This window comes from Rhinichthys klamathensis, unplaced genomic scaffold (genome assembly GCF_029890125.1).
Source record: "Rhinichthys klamathensis goyatoka isolate OS25496 unplaced genomic scaffold, OSU_Roscu_1.1 h1tg000395l_1, whole genome shotgun sequence".
Lineage (NCBI taxonomy): Eukaryota > Metazoa > Chordata > Actinopteri > Cypriniformes > Leuciscidae > Rhinichthys > Rhinichthys klamathensis.
Window position 1 is genome coordinate 985,853 of NW_026606897.1, and position 22,186 is coordinate 1,008,038.

General features: G+C 38.0%; 1 protein-coding gene across 3 annotated transcripts in view; it reads right to left on the reverse strand.

Moving 5' to 3' along the window:
• The window catches only part of nbeal2 (neurobeachin-like 2), a 79,116-nt gene that overhangs the window by 22,177 nt on the left and 34,753 nt on the right, over positions 1 to 22,186 (reverse strand). For 2 of the 3 annotated variants that reach the window (XM_056234464.1, XM_056234465.1), the window contains 21 exons: positions 21,403 to 21,489; positions 19,064 to 19,147; positions 18,157 to 18,255; positions 15,944 to 16,575; positions 14,959 to 15,091; positions 14,403 to 14,522; positions 13,972 to 14,314; positions 13,783 to 13,865; positions 13,310 to 13,402; positions 12,974 to 13,145; positions 10,344 to 10,477; positions 7,707 to 7,866; positions 7,409 to 7,511; positions 7,149 to 7,299; positions 6,034 to 6,192; positions 5,739 to 5,898; positions 5,567 to 5,655; positions 4,064 to 4,753; positions 3,076 to 3,251; positions 1,140 to 1,296; positions 297 to 443 (listed from right to left, as the gene is read on the reverse strand). In XM_056234464.1, the coding sequence (XP_056090439.1) occupies positions 297 to 443; positions 1,140 to 1,296; positions 3,076 to 3,251; positions 4,064 to 4,753; positions 5,567 to 5,655; positions 5,739 to 5,898; positions 6,034 to 6,192; positions 7,149 to 7,299; positions 7,409 to 7,511; positions 7,707 to 7,866; positions 10,344 to 10,477; positions 12,974 to 13,145; positions 13,310 to 13,402; positions 13,783 to 13,865; positions 13,972 to 14,314; positions 14,403 to 14,522; positions 14,959 to 15,091; positions 15,944 to 16,575; positions 18,157 to 18,255; positions 19,064 to 19,147; positions 21,403 to 21,489 (3,972 nt within the window). The remainder of the gene's footprint in view (positions 1 to 296; positions 444 to 1,139; positions 1,297 to 3,075; positions 3,252 to 4,063; positions 4,754 to 5,566; positions 5,656 to 5,738; positions 5,899 to 6,033; positions 6,193 to 7,148; positions 7,300 to 7,408; positions 7,512 to 7,706; positions 7,867 to 10,343; positions 10,478 to 12,973; positions 13,146 to 13,309; positions 13,403 to 13,782; positions 13,866 to 13,971; positions 14,315 to 14,402; positions 14,523 to 14,958; positions 15,092 to 15,943; positions 16,576 to 18,156; positions 18,256 to 19,063; positions 19,148 to 21,402; positions 21,490 to 22,186) is intronic. The other variant, XM_056234466.1, reaches the window with a different exon arrangement.

Below are 22,186 nucleotides of genomic sequence, written 5' to 3' on the forward strand. Positions count from 1 at the left end.
GCTACTTAAAAAAAAAAAAGAGAAGCTCTTTAAAGCCCAAAAGCATATCTAATAATTCTGAACATGACCATGGAAAATGTGTGTGAGTTTTAACACTCCACCTGAGAAAGGGAGTATAACAAATTTCAACACCATCATTTATTTTATTTAGTTTTGTTTGACACTGTCATAATAATCATTCAGTTCACCCCACATAATAAGTAAAAACACATTTGTAAATGTCAAAGAACAAGAATTTTATAAAACAACCCTGGAATCCCTGGTTTATCTAGTAAGATGTGTGTATATGCGTGTACCTGTGGGTTCTGATGCTGCTGAATGTATCCAGTGATGATACGCAGGCCAATCAGAGACATCTCTTTGAGCTCAGCAGACCCGGCTGACCCTGGGGTCGTGTGCCACGCCTGCAGCCTGTCCAGAAGATTTACCACCCCTTCAAAGATCTGCCACGAATATAAAGCAACACCAGAAGAAAGTTTCCTTAAAATGAGTTATTTATATTACATATATGATTATACAGTACATATGAGATTATATGTGAGTGGGATAATGTGCTCATATTGTCTCACTACCCAGATCCTTACAAGTTGTGTGTTATACGTTCAAAAGTTTAGGTTCAAAGATTAACGGGTCAAAACGATTTTTTTAAATAAGCAATTAATACTTTTATTCAGACGCACTGAATTGATTGAAAGTGTAAATATAATTAAAAAAACATCAATGTCAATGTTAATATATTTATATTTCAAATAAATGCTGTTCTTTTGAACTTTCTATTCATCAAATTAGTTTTTTTTTTAAATCACCGTTTCCATAAAAATATTAAACAGCACAACTATTTTCAACATTGACAATAATAAATGTTTCTTGTGGATCATGTGGCACTGAAGAGTGGAGTAATGATGCTGAAAATAAATCACAGGAATAAATTACATTTTAACATATATAAAAAGTTATAATACATTGTTATAATATTTCACAATATTATTGTTTTTTACTGTATTTTCCAAATTGGATTTGTGTGTAGTGTGAACATCCTCATTCTGAGTATCCTTCAACTTCTTGTTTCAAACTCTTCTGGCGTTGGAATAAGTGAGTTATAAATTCTCAGAGTAAGAATATATCAATCCATTCCTAACCTTCTCACTCCATAGTGTTTGATTGTCAGTGCCCTCGGCGAATAGAAAGTCCTGGAGCAGTCTGAGGAGGCGAAGCAAAGAAGGCACATGGTGCAGAGACACGCCCTGAGAGTCCCTCAAATCTGACAGAGACGACTCCAGCATCATCTCCAACAGACTACAACACACATAAGACACATGAGGCATCTGTACCACCCCCACCAGCTTATAATGTTTGTTCACAGCCACAAAACAAAGACAATATCATTTCTCTTGAATAAGTCATCAGACAGGCACGCCCTAAGACTTACAGTAAAAACAAGCTCTATGCTGATGCAATGCTGAAGCCACACCACAAAAAGCAACAGCCCAGTAGCGCAAAGAACTTCTGCCCTCCAGAGATCCCCGCCCTGCCCTCATCTGAACCAAAGGAATCCCAAAAACGCTTTAATGTACGGTACCTCCCTTCAGCCTCTGATCTCTCCTGGATTTCAATTCTTATAATAGGGGCCATTTGCAACTTAAAGGTTCTCTAAGCGATGCTGGGTGACGTCACTTCTTGTTGACGTTCGAACTATTGTCAAACAAAACGGAGGCTAGCTAGACCCTCCCTCCTCCTCATCCGCACACTAACCCCCAAACCACACCTCCAAACCCTTCTTGTCGGTCATTGGCTGGAACAGTTTGTTATGTTTCGTGGTGTGGGTAAGCCCAGTTTGTTTTTGTTGCCGTTTGTGGAGCCTGGGGTGTCTGCAGAGACTGCGTTTTTTTTACAGTGTGTTCAGGGCACAGGCAGCTAGCGGATAGTGAGGAGATGTTTGCTGTATGTGACAAAAAAAGTTTTGACCTAAAAAACGCGTGACATCGCTTAGAGCACCTTTAAAGAGGCCATATTATGCCTTGATTTTGTTTCTGAGGTCTGCTAGAACAGGTTTTCATGCTTGAATGTTAAAAAAAATATTAAAAAAAAATGTTCCCACATATTTTACATTATCGCAGCACCGCTCTTCTCTCTCTTCTCTTCCGTCTGTCAGTAATGTGTCTCTTCCCAGTTTAGTTCTTGTGTTTATGAAACCCCTCATAAAAAAGAGCAATGTGCTCTGATTGGCCGGCTAGACCAGTGTGTTGTGATTGGTCAACCGCTTTGAGCGTGTTTCAGAAATGACAATGAGTTTTAACGCACTACTAACGCAACTCAACCTCATCCCCTTTTTTTGCGTATGCCTTGGACGGAAATAATTATAAAGAGGAATATTGTGACATGTACGTTCCCGAAAGACTACAATCGAGCTCAGAAACAGTGCTTACTGCTATAGAGAACAACTCCCTTTGGATGCTCAAACAGCAACATTACACACTAAAGAAAGATGAAAATGTAAAAAAAAGCATAATAGGTCCTCTTTAAAAACCCCATTAGGCTCCAGAGGACGCTTTAAAACATGCTTTACAATGTTTTACAAACAGAAAAATGCCCATTTCTGTGCAACCAATAGTATAGTATTTTATTTTCAGATTTCATCCAAAATATTTTAATTTGTCATCGAAGATGAACGAAAGTCTTACGGGGTTGGAACAACATGAGGGTAAGTAATTACTGACAGAATTTTCTTTGGATGAACTAACCCTTTAAGTCCTCTGCCTTCTATTTTTCTGTTAATCTGCTGTACTTAGTGACAGATCATTTCGTCTGTATTGTGATGTACATCTATTTCTGTTTTATCGCAACTTTAAAGTCCTTAGCGCATCTCTCCTCATCAAGCCGCACAACTTGAGGTATCAGATGCAAAATTTAAATACTTTGTGATAGGGTTTTGTTCAAAGTTCATTCAGTTTCAAAAGGTTAAATCTTCAAAGTTCAATCAGTCTGAAAAAAAAAACATCGGTCTTCATTTTAGCTCTCTGGGACAGAGGAATTGTTAATGCAACATTAAAACCATTAAAGTTCTACGTTTCTGACCTGCGTTTGATGTCGTCAGGTGGCCGCACCAGTTGGCAGGACGAGCCAAGCTTGGTAAGGACTGAGAACACCTGACCCCTTTCTCTCCATATCACATCCTCAGACCCCTCAGTGCCACTCCACAGCACAGAGAATACGATGTTTGTCAGCAAATTACACAACTCCTCCTCTGGAGCCTAATGGGGGGGATAAAGAGGCACGTTTTTAGCTATCAGAGTAATCAAATTATCAAAAAGTTTGACTCATGTGTGTTCTGAATGGATATTAGCACATTATTATGTGGTTGCTGGAGGGGTTCTGGGTGGATGCAAGATGGTTACCAATTAGCCCATATGAAAAGAGCTTCAAAAAACAGGTTAAACCAGCCTAGGTTGTTTGCTGGTCTTAGCTTGTTTAAGCTGATCTTGCAGCCTGGCCAATCTTGTCTAGCTAGTCTGTTTTTTCCAGCATGGTCCATGATTTCCTGCTCCCTACACTCTGGTACATCCTTTAATTATTGGGTTTCAATCCAACTATTTTATTTTATGCAAACTTTAAACACTGAAAAAGTAACTTGGTTTACTTTTATCATGCTTTTTACTTTGCTTTTCATTTGGTCTATAATTACGCCCTGCTATATTGTCTGTTATCCTGTTTCAGCGTCTAAATCCCGAACTTACCCCGTCAATTTTTATTCCCTACATTATTTTACTAATATAGTCCACTGAAAGAACAAATGAAAATGAGTGAGCGAATTCAGACAACTTGTGTGCCAGAAGTGCTGTAGATGCCATATTCATTCAGTGTGAAGCTCACAGTGCATGGGTCTAGCAGCTATAGGCGTTGAGTGTACATCTGTTGTACACTTGATTTCGAGTAGAGTGCAACTGGGATCGAATGTGTGTACTCGATAATGTCCACTATAGTTTTGGACTCCAGTACAAATGGCTGTCCCCTTAAATAGGGTATGGGGGTGATTTCGGACACCGCCAGGGTGTTCAGCATGTACCTGTGGGTTGGATGTGTTGGAGATGGTGTCTGTAGGTGGATCAGTGCTATAGCTTGTGTCGTCCAGAACGTTGGACAGACTGGAGCTCTTGCGTGGTCTCATGCCTGCGAAGGTCTTACTGTGCTCCAGAGGAGAAGGGGTCTCTGGCTGGCTACCCACAGGGGTCTGAGGTCCCTTTTGGAGTTCCAACTCAAAGGGTGAGCTGAAGGGCGAGAGAGGCTGATACACACTTTCCTCTTCCTCTAGCAGGCGGGACGATGATGGAATGTCCACGGTGTTGGACAGGGAGGACGAATGACTGCTTTGTTCTCCAGAGTCAAATGGCTTGAAGTGTAGGGAACCGTTCCTGAGTTGTTTGGTTGACGGGGGAGACTGGGAGAGGTCAGAGTAGCCCTCGGACACATCCTGAGTTTCTCCTTCTTCCTCCTCATACTCCTCTTCATGGTGGGCAGTGAGGGAGATGTAGACGTTCTGCCGAGTGTCCTCCGTTACGCTGTCCTCGCGATGGAAGACGGGTCTGGAAAGAACGGGGTCCAGCGAGGTGGTGGGGCTGGATAAAGAATTGGATTGGCTGCGAACGCGAGACTCGTACGATTCTTTGACGTAGAGTTTGGTGAGAACATCCTGCCAGCCTGATTGACGAGCGAGCTGCTTCACATACTCTTCATTAGAGTAGATCAAGTGGAAGAGCTACAGGAATGAAAGATGAAGACAGAAATGTTAATTCATTCATATAATAATTAGGCATTTAGATGAGTATGTATGTGTATGTTTAGAAATAGTGCATGTTTAAAACTGCTAAATCAAGACTGTCACAGTGTTGTATTTTGCAAGGGAATCTATATTGTCAGATGGAATGTATCTTCCATTAAAACGTGTGAAATACCCGAGAGATTCGTTTTGTTTGGCGGTGTGAACTTGATAAGATGAATTGCAGAGTGACTCAAATGTTGCAACGGTAACTATGCTTTTTTTCTTTTTATTGTGATATATTGTTCTAGCTAACCAAAAGAACCTTTCTTAACCAATTAAGGTAAGGTAACAAGCAAAACTGTTAGCAACCTTGTTAACCACAAAGGCTAACTGAAGTCACAATCTTATCCCATTTTGGTTTGTAATGGATGATCATGAACGTACTTATTATTATGATATATTGTTCTAAATTATCAAAAGAGCTTTTCTTAACCAGTTATCGCTATGCTAAGGTGGTAGGCTTAGCAAGTTTGCTAACCAAAGGTTAACTGACAAACACAAAGAAAAGGAAAAGCTACAACACCTCTTAAAATACCCTTACAATGGTTATATTAACAATGGTTTTATTATAGTAAGAGTGTAGAAACCATGTTTTTTTTCGGCGGATTGATTACCATTCGTATAACCACAGTTTTACAACAAATACCATGGTTAATTTGTGGTTACCATGGTTTAACTACCATAATCATGTTTTTTGGTTTTATTTGTAGTAAAACCATAGTTACATTTTCATTTTCAGCATTCACTCACCTTACGACAAATATCTAGTCGAACACTAAGGTCGGCGCGATGGGACAGATACACCACTGCCAACAGGTCTCTAAAATTAGGATTGGGATCTGCACAAAACAGACAACAAAACAGACCAATCAACACCTGAAGAATAAGTTGAAAACTACTGCCCACCTTTTCTTCAGTTTACCTGTGGCGAGCACCTGCTCATACAGACAGCGCACAGTTGCCATGGTGATGGGGACGTCTCCAAAGGAGCAGACCAGCCCAAGGTAACTGGAGTCCTTAAGTTTGATGCGCAGTTTATTGCGCTCAGGTACACGCTCACTCTTCAGGACTTTGTACATGACCTGCAGAAGAGCAGAAGAGATGTGTTAATATCACACTGAAAGAAACTGATCTCATCGTGATGATTTCAATGACTTAGTGCATCTCAAAACATGCCTTACTGCAATGATTTCTGCAACATTTAAAGTGTTTCTCACCCGGAATAATCTCTCACGAGCCTCGTCGCCATAGTTGTGTTTGAGGAGCTGACAGTAGAGCTGCTCCACCCCTCGATCCAGAAGAACCGTCACAGCCTGCTCACGTGGATGAGGAGAACTCCTCAACACAGTGTATAACACATCCAGAATACTGATCAACTACAGAGAGAGAGAGAATATTCAGTCACGACTCTGCAAGCTCTAGTCCTACCAGAATATTCCCATAATAATAAATGAAGAAAAAAAATCATTTAAAGAAGAGTTTCTGTTTTAATCTTTATTTTTCACTGTAATCACATTTGTCACAAAGAATTTGTCTTAAAATGTTCAGTAAAGTTCAGTAATGTCTTTTTCCAAAGTAAAATATTAAACTGACAGTGACAAAGCTAAATGTTGTGTCAGTGTTATTTTAGTAACATTACAGTTTTCCTCAATATATTCAATTAGATTTTATTTTTATATTTTCTATTGTAATTTTAATTAAAGTTTTTAATAATATTTTGTAACATTTTTATTAGTTTTTGTTTTTAAAATAGGTCTGTATAGTTTTTGTTAAGTTTCCATATTTAATTGAATTTAATATTAATTTATTTCAAATAGTGCAAATGTTTTCTATGGTTTTAGTTTTAATTAATGATAAATGTGCAATCCATGGCATGCCAAGTAATTATTTATGGGTCAGTTTGACCCTCTTTATGAAAACCTGTGGTGGTCGTACAAAAATTGTATATTTTCCTGATCCTATGAAATTGAGAAATACTTTTATACTTGAATAATACAGAATTAGATTCACTATTATTATTATTTTCTATTGAAGAAATCTACAAATCATATATTATTTTTGTGCATTCTAGGGTTAAATATATTCCATTGGTTGGGCAAATATAGTCCCGCCCCCAAAATAGCACCATTGGTTGATTTAATGTGTCAGGCTGGTTGAGATACTCAAATAAACAATGATCTGACACAAACAGACACCGTTTAATCTTTTCAGGAAGTCAACCTAGCAGTGTCTGACTACTAACACCTATTTTTCTGTCTCTTATGAGTTTCCATGGGAGTTAGTATACTGCTTTTGAAGGCAGATCACTGTAAACAGAGCTAGAGTGGTTCACCTGTTGCTCGTCCTGCACTATAGCAGCGTAGGCTAGTACACTGTGCAGCTCCTCAGCAGTGGGAGATTTCAGAAGGTCCTTCAGCAGAGAGAAAAGAGAGATCTGCACCGTCCGCCTCTCTTCAGACAGAGGACTGCCGTCCTTCTCCGCACTGTCGACCCCCCAAAAAAGTATAAACATCTTACATCAGCATTAGATGTTTCATTTTTACATGGATCTATCACCAAAATCATAATAGTACAATTTAAATCTGAACGCACCTGTAGTGTGACCGAATCGAGTCCAGGATGTATTGAACACCGTACCTCTTGCGCGTTTTTAGCTTGCCTTCATTGATGACAGTGGTTAGGTACTGCACATGACCTACAAAGCAACATAAATTCAGAGAAAGGGGTTTGGAATGACATAATCAGGTAAATAATAACAGACGTATCCTTTTTAAGTAAACTATACCTTTAGGGCCTGATTGCTATTTGCATTTAATACCAAACAGTTAAAAAAAAACAATGGCTTATGCTATTGTGATGTGTCGTGGTTGTTAATGTTTTTTTTTTTTACCCAGACAGACAGCAAAGTGGCTGTGGCTCCAGATCCTGAAGTCAAAGAGCAGGTACTGGTACAGTTGTGATAGGAGGGCGTTGTTGCCCTCGTTGGACACCTGCTTGAGCAGGAACTGACAGGCCATCAGAACGCTCATGTCCATCATACTGCTGGGGACCTGGAAAAGACAAATACGATCAGAAAGTGTTTGTAGCTATTATAGCCATCCATCAATTTGTAATCAAATAAACTAAAGCGATTTCTGAGAAATTTAAATCAACACCTAAACAAACAATTTTGTGAATATTTTCTAGATGTGTGTTCGGTGTGTGTGCTGTTTCTACATAGTCCTGGCTATGTAAATAGGAGAAAAAAACAATGTGGATTGGACCGATCCGCAGAGCACCAAAACATTATTGTAGCCAATCATCAATAGGGGCGTATATGCTCATGATGGGAGAGGAGAGAGAGCGAGCAAGGGGGACATTTGTAGAAAGACTGTAGAAAGAGAGATGGCTGAGAGACATTACAAAAGAGGAGGTCAGAGGAATAAAATTGGAAGAAGAAGGGTTAAAACCAGGCAAGAGCTTTAGGGCTGAGCAATGAAGGGAGGGGTGTGTTTGTTTTGGCGTCGATTTCAAATATCAACATTGTTTCTCAGAAATCGCTTGCTGCACTTTTAAATGATATGATGATTTATCACATTATATGCATATATCAATATTTGCAGTGAAAAGCATTCAAATATTTAAAAGTTTCTGGTTCAATGAAACATGAGACACATATGTTGCATAGCGTCTCAATTCAATCTTGAGTGCTCTGATGGTAGGAAAACTCTTTTACCTAAGAGATCAGGAGGCTTGCTTAGATATATATATATTTTTTGCATTGTATATTTTTTTACTTAAAAAATATAAATAAATAAAAATAATATAGCGCAACTGTTTTCAACATTAGTTATGTTTACATCCACCTATTTTTATACACATTTTGGGATATAGCATAATAAATGCTGGATGGAAACACCAAGATGCTCATAAATTCTAAAAATGTGCATTAAAAAAAACGTATACGCTCAAATAACAAAAAAGTCACGTGACTTTGCCTCAACAATGGATATGATTGGATAACTGGATTAACCAGTGGACTGATCTCGTTGCACAGCATCTCAAATGTTGGTTTGATCATTCTGAAATGCCTGAACAAAAGTCTGTTATCAGAATGGTATAACGGCCTCCCAAAACTGCCTCACATGATTGTGTTCCCAAACACCAGGCATCCGAACGCAAGATAACATGACATTTATTGCATTTTGCCTGTGCGCTCCAAGTCATTTATGATGTAGGAAAAAAGAGTCTCAGTGGCTTCCTCGATTGCAGCAACTTCCACTTTTATTACAGATATTTTTAACCAATTTCCCAGGAATTTACGATTTTTTCCCTCTTAAACACATGGGATGGAAACGGTGCTTTATTCGCAAATGTTTTATGCGATATTCCAAGTTAAATTCAGAACTTTGGATAGAAACATAGCTATTGATAATGATAATACATTTTCCTTAAACACAAAATCAGCATATTAGAAATTATTTCTTAAGGATCATGTGACACTGAAGACTAGAGTAATGATGTTGAAAATTCAGCATAGCTATCACAGGAATAAATTAGCATTTTAAATATATTAAAATAAAAAAGAGTTTTTTTGTAATAATATTGTGATGATATTTTACAATATTATACTGTTTACTGTATATTTGATCAAATAAATGCAGCCTTGGTTAAAAACATTAAAAACCACAAACTTTTGAACGGTAGTGAAAATATTTATAAAAAATATTATCAAAAATGGTATTAGATATAGTTTTAAATTGGCCTCTGGACAATAAAATCCCGTGGGCTTTTTGGCCTATATTCGTGTGCGGATCTCTTTTTTCTTATTTTTTTATATATTTTTAAGTAAAATTGAATTTAATGCTTGTCCTACATTAATGTATATAATTGACAGCCTGAGTATTTATGCCTGAGGATGGTATACTTATGTAACTGTGTGTGTGTGTGTGTGTGTGTGTGTGTGTGTACTTTTCAACTCTCAAACTCAAGAAACTCTTCAAAGGACTTCACTGGCCTGTCAAGTCACAGTACATCAGATGCCGATTAGATACGACTTTTAATTCTGTGGAACAATATAAGCCACGGCTGAGCCTAAGGTTCCGCAGCAGATCAGCATCTGTTTCTATCAACTTCAGCTGCTGTTTAATTACATGCTGTATCATTTTTACTTATCAGCTTCTAATCAAACTACCTTATTAATATCATGTGCCTAGTAACTGATCTTCGTAAAGACAACTATGCAGCTTTTCTCTATATTGATTACGTTAAATGTCACACAGAAGTTGGATTGTGCTGTTTTGCTACACACGTGAACTCTTGATTTGAATGCATTTGCACCAGACGCTCAAACACTGCTTGGTCATTTCTTGAAAGATTCCTGGCACCAGATAAAACCTTAACGCATGTGAAACTGTGGTTGTGTGTGTATTGTGCAATATCATGAGATTGTTAGCACAAGTGTTTCCTAACAGGATGCTACACCTTGAAGACACTGTTAGACCTCCAGACACCCTCTCTATTGACCAGCGTGCGTGTGTGTGCGTACCTTGCCGAGCATGGCTCCGATGATGGGCGGCCCGTGGCACTGGAGCAGACTCTCCTGATTGGCCGGGTGGTTGCGCAGCATGTTCTTAATCATCAGCAAAAACGCTGCCACACTGTTCTTCTCTAAACGGCCCTCTAACACACAAACACACACACACACACCAGCAATTGGTTTTATATCAGTGAAGTGCAACATTGACAAATAACTGCAACAGTAGCATTACATGAGAAATCAACAGCCAAAGGAAATATAAAGTTTAATAACAGAACAAGAAAAACACAATCTTGCCTTCAGCCTCTTGCGCAGGCATATACACACATACGCAAACACTTAAACACAACTACATGAATCACTAACTCAGAGCAAAAACAGCATGCTCAGAAAATATCAATGGTGACTCATACTGCAAATACAGAAAATTTACATCATCAATGTGCCAAGCAGCTCAAAGAGCAACATAACAAGCTGTTAATGGTTCATTCTGACATGCTGCAGACTTCCATTAAAATAAGTTCGATTATTTAAAGACCCTTAATATATTTTTTCATTGTGACATTATTTAAATGAGAATTAAACGCTTTTCCCTCAGATTTTTCACTTTAATGCGTCAAAATGTTTTACTTCGAAGTCTGTTTGTAATTCTCAATGGTGATTCTCATCTAGGTTCTAAGTCCTGTAATAAAATGTAATTTTTTATATGCATTACAAAAAATAAAATGTATTTACCTCTACAATTACTGTAAAACAATGACTTGTTTATTTTCCAACAAATACTACCAAGTTCTATATATATATATATATATATATATATATATATATATATATATATATATATATATATATATATATATATATACATACATACATACATACATACATACATACATTCACCTAAAGGATTATTAGGAACACCATACTAATACTGCTTTAATACTGCCATACTAATACTGCCACCATACAGAACTGCCTTAATTCTACGTGGCATTGATTCAACAAGGTGCTGAAAGCATTCTTTAGAAATGTCAGCCCATATTGATAGGATAGCATCTTGCAGTTGATGGAGATTTGTGGGATGCACATCCAGAGCACGAAGCTCCCGTTCCACCACATCCCAAAGATGCTCTATTGGGTTGAGATCTGGTGACTGTGGGGGCCATTTTAGTACAGTGAACTCATTGTCATGTTCAAGAAACCAATTTGAAATGATTCGAGCTTTGTGACATGGTGCATTATCCTGCTGGAAGTAGCCATCAGAGGATGGGTACATGGTGGCCATAAAGGGATGGACATGGTCAGAAACAATGCTCAGGTAGGCCGTGGCATTTAAACGATGCCCAATTGGCACTAAGGGGCCTAAAGTGTGCCAAGAAAACATCCCCCACACCATTACACCACCACCACCAGCCTGCACAGTGTTAACAAGGCATGATGGATCCATGTTCTCATTCTGTTTACGCCAAATTCTGACTCTACCATCTGATTGTCTCAACAGAAATCGAGACTCATCAGACCAGGCAACATTTTTCCAGTCTTCAACTGTCCAATTTTGGTGAGGTCTTGCAAATTGTAGCCTCTTTTTCCTATTTGTAGTGGAGATGAGTGGTACCCGGTGGGGTCTTCTGCTGTTGTAGCCCATCCAACTCAAGGTTGTGCGTGTTGTGGCTTCACAAATGCTTTGCTGCATACCTCGGTTGTAACGAGTAGTTATTTCAGTCAAAGTTGCTCTTCTATCAGCTTGAATCAGTCGGCCCATTCTCCTCTGACCTCTAGCATCAACAAGCCATTTTCGCTCACAGGACTGCCGCATACTGGATGTTTTTCCCTTTTCACACCATTCTTTGTAAACCCTAGAAATGGTTGTGCGTGAAAATCCCAGTAACTGAGCAGAGTGTGAAATACTCAGACCGGCCAATCTGGCACCAACAACCATGCCACGCTCAAAATTGCTTAAATCACCTTTCTTTCCCATTCTGACATTCAGTTTGGAGTTCAGGAGATTGTCTTGACCAGGACCACACCCCTAAATGCATTGAAGCAACTGCCATGTGATTGGTTGATTAGATAATTGCATTAATGAGAAATTGAACTAGCCTGGGAAAACCCAGACAACTTCCGGCAAATTTAGATTTGCTCTGAAAGTTAGTCTGGCAAAGAGCTCATTCAAACTCATTTCCAATCCGCCGAAATCGAGGCACCAATCAGAAACGTTGGGGCGGGCTTTACACGATGACGACAGCGCTGGGAATTTTGAAGCAGATTTTGTAGCCTACATTACAAAGATGGATGCCGCCGCCGAACATCACTCGTTCGAATCAGCTATCGCGTCTGTTTTAAGCGATTTGAACGTTTCCTTTTTGTTAAAAACCGAGCAAAGAACAACACTCGGAGATGTTTCTGCCGCTCTGCATACGTCATCTCCTTCATCGCTCTGATTGGTTTTAGGTCTATCCGCGACGTCCATTGGTGACGCCCCTCTGGAAATGATTTGTCTATGACGCTTTGCCAGACCATAACTCAGTTACAACTGAGAATGGTCTGGTTTTAACCAGGCTAAAATTGAACAGGTGTTTCTAATAATCCTTTAGGTGAGTGTATATAGATAGATTGATAGATAAATAGATAGAACTGACCAGATGACTTCCCCAGTGGCAGAAGCATGCCGGCAGGACCCCTGGAGGACGTGAGCTCTGGCCCGAGAAGATCTGAAGTCTCCTGACCTACAGTCTCGCCCTGATCCAGTAAACATACCTGCTCCAAAAGGGGCAAGAGAGCACCCATCCCACCTACTGAGCTCAGCACATCCTACACATTAGACAAGATAATACAACTTAATTAGCGGTTACTTCTCCTGAGCATAAGCTGTTGAATACACACAAACTCTGGTACACACAAAAGGCCGTACTGGTGTCAGGAATAGATAAATCATTCTGATCTTAAAAGACAATAAAGCTCAGTGACAGACATACTTTGACGTCCCAGTTCACCACTCTGTGACCAGTCAACCTGCCATCGTACAGATGATTCGGGGACAGATCCAAGCAGATCTGACTCTTAAAGGCCTACAAGACAAAAGAATGTGGGCAATCCTTCGATATAAGGCTAGTAGATATTATTGTCATAATATATACAGTGGGGTCACAACTGAAAATCAAATGGGATTCAAAACATTTGATAAACTTGGAAATAAAGTTTTAGGATTTAGATTTTTTTTACTCAAAAACTCTCTCTCTCTCTCTCTCTCTCTCTCTCTCTCTCTCTCTCTCTCTCTCTCTCTCTCTCTCTCTCTCTCTCTCTCTCTCTCTCTCTCTCTCTCTATATATATATATATATATATATATTACTTTAGACTTTTGAACCTAACTTTATATTATATTTATTTTATATTACTATCATTATAAATATACAAAACATGTATATGGATCAATGAGAAGATAATTACCTGTGGGGTATAGTATAGCACTAGTTTACTGTTGACTTCTGACGGCTCACCATCAGCTTTGAAAAGAGATACGTTATTGGGACCTGAAAAGCAGAATGAGAGAAACAGAGATAGACATATTTAACGTTTGTTTCTTTGTGGTTGGAGCCGTGAATTAATGCTTTATATGTAGGAATGTCTCATTCATACCTGCAGTGAACAAGGCTCGTGCCTGAGCAGGCTGCAGAGCTTCATGGCAGATGAACGCCGTGGCTAAAAGACCACCCAGTGATGTAGGAGAACCCCATGCCGTGTCCTGAAGCCCTGCCGGAATGGTGTGGACCGGACTGTCACGACTCAAACCTGGCCTTCCCCCTGCGGCTGCTGCAAAGGATGCTGGGAAGGACTGGGAGCGTGCAAGGGTAGGCGGCCCAGTGTGAGCTGCAAATGCCATCTCGGAGGGCGAGTGGGACGGGTTGGTCAAGGTTGGCGAGGTAGTCATAGTGGTAGTAGTCCGGTGTCCAGCTGACCCAATGCAGCAGGAAGTGAAAGGCTGAAACATTGAAAGTCAAAAAGACCAATAAAACAAAACATGTTGATTAAAAACAAAAAAACTACTGCAAACAATAAAACTTACTCACCTCATTCAGAGAAGGAAAGCGCAAGGGTGCTGTTTTACAGTGCTCTCCATCCACATAAACAGCGACCACATTCTGTCCAAAAGGTCGACGGCCAGGAACGTGAACTATGGCGACTGAGTGCTAGAGTGAAGAAAAGAAGGGTAAGCATGAGACTTTGCATATAGACAGTGGACTTGTGCAGATCCAACTTTACAGTGCCAGTGTTGTTATTGTTAACTAAAACTATGAAAAATAATTTTCGGTAATTGAAATAAAATTTGCCTTGGCAAATGACTGAAAAATATATTTTTTAAGTTTAAATACTAAAATAACTAAAACTGCTGTTTCCTATGTAGGATACAAGTCAAATCTCCTATCTACTTAAATACTGCAGCAACAATACATGTGATGGCTCTATTAAATAGGTGACAGATATTTTTTTTTTATATAACTCAAAGGGACTGTCTTTCCGCAGCCATTTTGAGCAATGTTTTTATAGTTTCATAGTCATACAAGTTCTCAGTCTTCTCTTCATATATTGTAAATGTGTGTGTGAGTTATCTGCAAGATTACTAACCCAGGCACAGTCATTGAATGGGTGTTCTGGCAGGGAAACGGCCATGTATTCTTTTTTGGTACATACTGCAACCACCAAAACTTCTTCTGTGGTGAAAAAAGCTTCAAAGCCAGTTCCGCTTGCTGTGAAGAAACTACACACAGGACACAATGCAGCTTTAAAATGTATAAATACACAGACTAGTATAGAATCTTGTTATAGATTAGTACAAATGTACTAGACTCATACAGGTACACAATATGTAAAAACATTGAATATTATTGAATATTCACTGCTTACTCGCTATGATTTTGTTTGCAATATATAATTGTGAACAAATTACGGTCATGAGAGTGCTAAGACAGATATTTCAATTCAATGTCATCTCTGATTCAAACCTCAGTAGTAAAATTGTTGTTATAGTTAAATTCCTAAGTTGTAATTAATTGATGCAGACAAATTAAAAAGATCAAATACTGCAGATGCACGATATACATGTTTACACACACATTGACAAAGGTAATATGTATTGTTGTACATAATAATGTTGTGATGCCTAAACTGATGCCTAAATGGAATTTATTTTAATATAATTTATTATAATTAGCAATTAAATCAATTTCAATAAGTATTTGCGTAATTGTATTAGCACAACCATTTTCAACTGTGATTATAATAAATGTTTCTTGAGCAGCAAATCAGCATATTAGAATGATTTCTGAAGGATCATGTGACTGAAGACTGGAGTAATGATACTGCAAATTCAGCTTTTCCATCACAGTAATAAATAACATTTTAAAATCTATTAAGATAGAAAACAGTTCTTTTAAATTGAAAAAATATTTATAATTTTTTCACATATTTATCTGATAGTAAAAACAGTAAATATTGTGAAAAATTATTACAATTTAAAAGAAGTGTTTACACACACACACACACACACACACACACACACACATATATATATATATATATCAAAAAGACATTATAAAGATGTAATTTAAACCTGTAAAGCTGTTTCCTGCGTGGTCCCTTTGCCATGCGAACTGCATTATCCGGGTTTGTCAGGTGGGATTCTGAGTAGTAGTGCTGGGGTGGAGGAAAGTCCGTGTTGAGGCACAGCCAGGCATGGAAAGCAAACGCACTCCCTGACCAGCGTTGTATAGCTGGCACCATAATACCCGCCATAGGGGGCATAAGGTCAAAATACTGCAAGGCGCTGCGCCCACCCTCCCCACGGGCTGCCACGGCGGAGAGCACCCTTACAACGCGCCCGCAGTACGGGTGAGGGGGTGCACCGGGCTCAGTCCGCAAGAGCTTCAGCAGACTCTTCAGTTCACAGGGCCGTAAAGAAAGAGATCCCAAGTCTTGAAGCAAGCCCAGGAGGGCGTCCGCACACTGCCGGTCAAGCCGCTCCGGGGGTTCGGAAAGCACCTCCTGCAGAGCGCCCACCAAGCCCGCCTCGACGGCTACAGTGCGGCAGGACAGAGTTCCTCGACACACGGCCGCCAGCCACTGAGACACCAGCAGCTGCAGAGAGCGAGAGCCCAGATCAGGCAACCACTGTAGAAGCAGGAGCAAAGGCTGTTCGTTACTGATGCCCAACTGCATGGCCTGGGAATACTCTCCTTCAACAGCCTGAGAGAAAGAAGAAGGAAAAAGCAAAAAATTATGTAAGGATACAAGTTTTTTTTTTATAGCACAGTGACTCTATGTCATGATTCTTGAATAATCCAAAAACTGCATTTGATGAAGAACTTGTTCGACGTTTTATAAGTATGCATGTGTGTAGTATGAATTCAGTGTTACTTTACAGATTATTATAGTATTTATAAAAAAAAATTAAAAATTACATAGTGTAGCTTTAACGATTGGTGACCTTCAATATCCGTCATGTTCTCCACAATTTCCGAATACTAACTAAGACTCTTCTCCTGTGGCCTAGTGGTATAGTAAAGTGTCCATCGGATGCACACTTCAGAATCTTGGTGGAAACATTAGATTTTCCATCTACTATTTTTTTAATACTTTGTATGCGGACATGCTACTCATTTGACATTGCTTTTCGCATACTATATAGGATGGACGCAGTTATATTTGAATGTGAAACATTTTTTGAAATGTGAGTCAAAGCCATCCAAAATGTGCAGTGCTGGGAGTCCTCTAGGACCGGGATTGAGAATCCCTAATATAGAACATTTAACAACAACAGAAGTTGACCAATGCGCTTTACAGGTAAAATATAGGTAAAATAACAAGAAGCCTAAACACTTACACACATCGTACATCAAATTACCTTTTACAGGGACAACTTTCGCGCAGTTCTTCACACAATTGCTACTGTATCTTTTCAGAAGGCTTTTAATATAATTATTATTGAATAAATTTTTACTTTGCTTTGAAAAAAAATTAGACCATTCTAATTAAATCTAATTCAAATATTATGGAATTTGGCTAGTCACGTGATCTCAAGATGGCCGCCCCCATGAGGTGACCCTATCTATAAACTGTTATAATACTTGTAACTTGACCCTATCTATAATCTGTTATAATACTTGTAGCTACCTTAAGCTGACTGACTGTTAAAACAGCCCAAGCATATACACAGGCCTAAAGATTATTTGACTGCTTTTAATAGGCTGCTGATATTATAGGAGTCCTCATATCATGTGAGTGTAAATTATTTTGATTATATGGTTAAAAAACACTTTTTCTTACATTATGTGTAAAAAAATGGCAAAAGGTAAGAAAATTAATGTCACACCATCTTTGATAGTATACTCAGTCTACGAGTCTACTCAATATGCAAACTTCAGGCAGATCCATAGACCACAATGCAACACGATTGAGACGTCACAGCAGATCACGCTTAATTTACCCCTACCCTACACAACTTTAGTGCATGATATTGGAGTTAATTTGAATTTTTTAACCACATAATACTTGTAGCTACCTTAAGCTGACTGTTAAAACAGCCCAAGGATATACACAGGCCTATAGAATGGAGCGTAAAACATATTCTTAATGTAAATAATAATTGCAGATTCCAAGTGATCAAGGGCTTAGGGTGTTTCATTTGAACCTATTGAAAGGGTTCCGCCAGTAGTGGGCACTTGTGCAACGTAAGCAATGACATGCATCGTGGTGAATGAGATGGAGGGAAGTTAGCGAGGGAAGGGTATAAAAGGGTATAAACAGCATTAGTCTCTTCTCACTTACCATGTTCATCAGCTCCTGCAGGAGTCTTTTGGTGGGCTGTCCTTGACTTTTCAACACATCGAACAACTGTGAGTAGCCAATTCGTTCCTTAAATACCTCCTGGGAAGACAAACCATACAAAACCAGTTACATTACAATTGAACACACACAGAGTACAATGGGAGTTTTTCCCACCCAGTTACCCAAAATAAACCAAAACACAAAAGTTATTATATAAAGTAGAAATGTTTTCCAAGTGGGAATATCCTAAAAAAAACAACAACAGAATTTTACTTTAAATTTAAGTTAAATAAAAAAGTCCAGTCCACTATGTAAATTGCTTTCACAACGCAAGGCCACCAAGATTATTTATTTAAACTATGCTGCAAAAACTGAGAAAACAAAAAGTTATAAATCTTCATTGTGCTGCAGTATAATGTTTGTATTGCAAAGATGGTGTTATAGAAGAAAAGGGCGGCACAAACTATATTTGACCCAACAGCAAAGAGTTTAGCTAATTATAATAGAGGGCATTTACATAAAGAAGTAGCAGTTTAATTCTGAAAATAAGTCAGGAAAAGCTACTTTATTTCAAACTTTGCAATTATAAATACACTTCAAGAGAAAAAAATAAACAAAAAATAGGACATGGGATTATGATACTTTTTGACCTGTAAGTACCATAAAATAAAAAGAGGAGGTTATAACGTCACCACGGGTGACCTGGTTCTGCACCACAACATCAAATGTGCTGATAAGATTAACCACACGCGCATAAGGGGCACATTTATCACACGCAAGCACTTTGACTTATCATGCTGATAAGACGAGCGGCGTCTCTAAAATGACCTTTCAGAGACTTTAGGAGAAACATACATAACGAGAGAAGAGGAGGTGTGAGAAATGAGTCTATGGAGACATGTCATACCTTGGCAGAGGGCGAGTTGCTCATAATGGCGGTGAGGACTCGAATGGCGTGTACTGTGATGCAGTCAGAGCCCTTTTCCCAGACCTACACACACACACACACGCAGAATACACATATCATTTAGTGCACAATCTTCATATAATCTCATATGTTAAATGATTAGTTCACCCGAGAATAAATATTCTGTCATTATTTAAGCATACTAATGTATTTCCAAGCCCATTTAAAGAGACCAAGGCCGTGACATTTCTGAACGTAACACGGAAACAAAAGAGAATTTAAAGATTCGATGATTAATGATGACTTATTTTTTGGTCCGTTATCGTATGGCTTCAGAAGACTTTAGAAGAATGGAGTGCACAAGTCATATGGACCACTTTTATTCTGCATTTATGGTGTTTGTAGTCCATTTTAGCTTGACAGACATGGTCACTGTTATAAGAACTGCATAAAGATACTTCAGAATTTCTCCTTTTGTTTCCATGGACAAAAACAACAGAATATGGGTTTGGATTGGAATGACATTTAAGTAAGTAAATAATGACATACGCTACCGTTCAAAAAGTATTAAGAGTTAGTATTATTTTATATAAAAAATAATAATAATAGTTTTATTCAGCAAGGATGCATTAAATTGATAAAAAATTGCAGACTTTTATATTGTTACGATTTTTTTTTCCAGTTTCCACAAATATATTAAGCAGCACAACTGTTTTGTACATTGATAATAATAAGAATAAATGTTTGAGCTCCAAATCAGCATATTAGAATTATTTCTGAAGGATCATGTGACACTGAAGACTGGAGTAATCACAGGATTAAATTACATTTTAAAATATATTAAAATAAACAACAGTTATTTTAAATGAATAAATATGTCACAATTTGACTGTTTTAACTATTTTCGATCAAATAAATGCATCCTTGGTGAGCATAATGGCATTTGTGTGAAATATTTCTATTAATTGAAGAGTTTCAGAGAGAAGCACAAGAGGTTAATAAATTCATAAATTCTGAAAACATGCAACAGTTTTCTCACTTTAACCTTGAAATATTTACCACCACTCAACCACAAATATCCCACCAAAGACCACCAAATGAAACACACACCAAACGTTACACCCACAGCACCACAGCCAGACTAGACATGCTAAAAATCTAGAAACACTCTGCAAACTGCAAAACAACATGCAAGGTGACACGGCCTTGCAATAATACATCCAAAGAACTTCACACATACTCTCTCTCTCTCTCTCTCTCTCTCTCTCTCTCTCTCTCTCTCTCTCTCTCTCTCTCTCTCTCTCTCTCTCTCTCTCTCTCTCTCTCTCTCTCACACACACACACACACAAAACCACCATCAGCAGGATCCTCACCCTCTGTGTACTGACACAGCACTAAACTTTAAAAAAGTACTCAGAAGGTACCATGGTATCAAAGCTACAATTTCATGTTACTATATGATTACCATATTTATATACGACAGTGTTACTATTGTTAACTAAAACTATTAAAAAATAAAATATAAATATTAGGAAAAAAACTATGCAAAGATGACATCTTTCTGTGAAAAAAAACTGTAATGAGTTTAAGTTGAATACAATTACTAACTGAAATAAACTAAACTAAAACTGAAATAGAAACTAATTAATTAATAAATGACAACTATTTAAAAATATATAAAAAGCTAATAAAAATGACAAAAGCACTCAATGTACTAAAATCTAAACTAAAAAATTAAATAATATAAAATATAAAACATAATAGAATAGTATAATTGTATATAAATAATATTAAAATAACACTGATATACAAGGGAAATAAATTAGTTGACATCTAATACTTTTGACAAAGTTACCATGTCCAATGGTGTGACATGTTTTTGCAATTTATTCTACATCATTTGGGAAGATAATATGGTACCTTGGAAGCCAGACTGATGGCAGGTTTATCCTAAAATATTGATGTTATGCATCAAATACCATTAGAACACGAGTGATTACCATCAATCTCACATCCAAATACCAAATATCATGGGATGTATTACCATGTATGAGAACCGCATAATGTTGTAATTTTCCACATTTCTTTTGTTGCATTTAAGTCAACTGTGAACTAACTGACACATGCAAAGACACGTGTACATGCATACAGATGTTTTGCTACTGTGTATTGCATGTTTGTGGAACGGTGTGGAGTAGGTTACGCAGAATCTAATGTTGCTCAATCAGCAGTTTTTCTGTCTGTGTATTTGTGTGTTTGTCTGCGTTTGTGTCAGTCGAGTGAAGGGTGGGTTTCCTGCTGACGAACGCCACACTGATCAGCGGTGAAGGGAAAGTACCTGCTCCACTTCAGCCTCTGTGAGCAAACGTGTAGTGAGGTCACATTGGCCCTCACACTCCACCATAAACCTGTTACTCTGATAGAGCTGCAGGACGGACGCACATTCACACACGCACCGTCACAAACAAACACATGAACACAAGTGAGTCAGAGATAAAATAAGCAAGCAGAAATTAAACTTACTGATAAATAAAGCAAAAAGAACTGAAAAAGATTAACAAAGAGAAGCTTTTTGCAATCCTCATTACACAACATAATGCCTTACAACACACTCAAAAACCACCCAGCTTAGCCAAACCAACTGTGATCACATACAAACCAGTGACCCAGCACCTATATTTCATCACCTGACGGAAACAGAGGCTGCACTACAAATAATTAGTATTCGTCACTTTGACGCACTGGGTTGTAAATTGTCTGTCATGCTGTCAATTTTTATCTGTCTGTAAAATAGTGTAAAGCTTGATGGGTCAATGACAAATCTAGCTTAAATGCATGTTCCAAGTTCTTAGAATTGCAACATTTGTATTAATATTGGTTTGAAAAATGTATACCATTTTCTTATATCAATTTATATAATATTCAAGAAAAGTATTAATTTTATGACTTAAAATGATAATGTGGTGTAACCATCAAGTAAAAAGTAGAAACATATTTTAAGTGTACACATCTTAATCATTATTGCAAAAACATTTTTAAATATAGTTTATGGTGAAAAGTATTTTTGTGCAAATATCATGATTTTGTTTTTTATAAATATCATTATATTTCAGTGAGTTGTA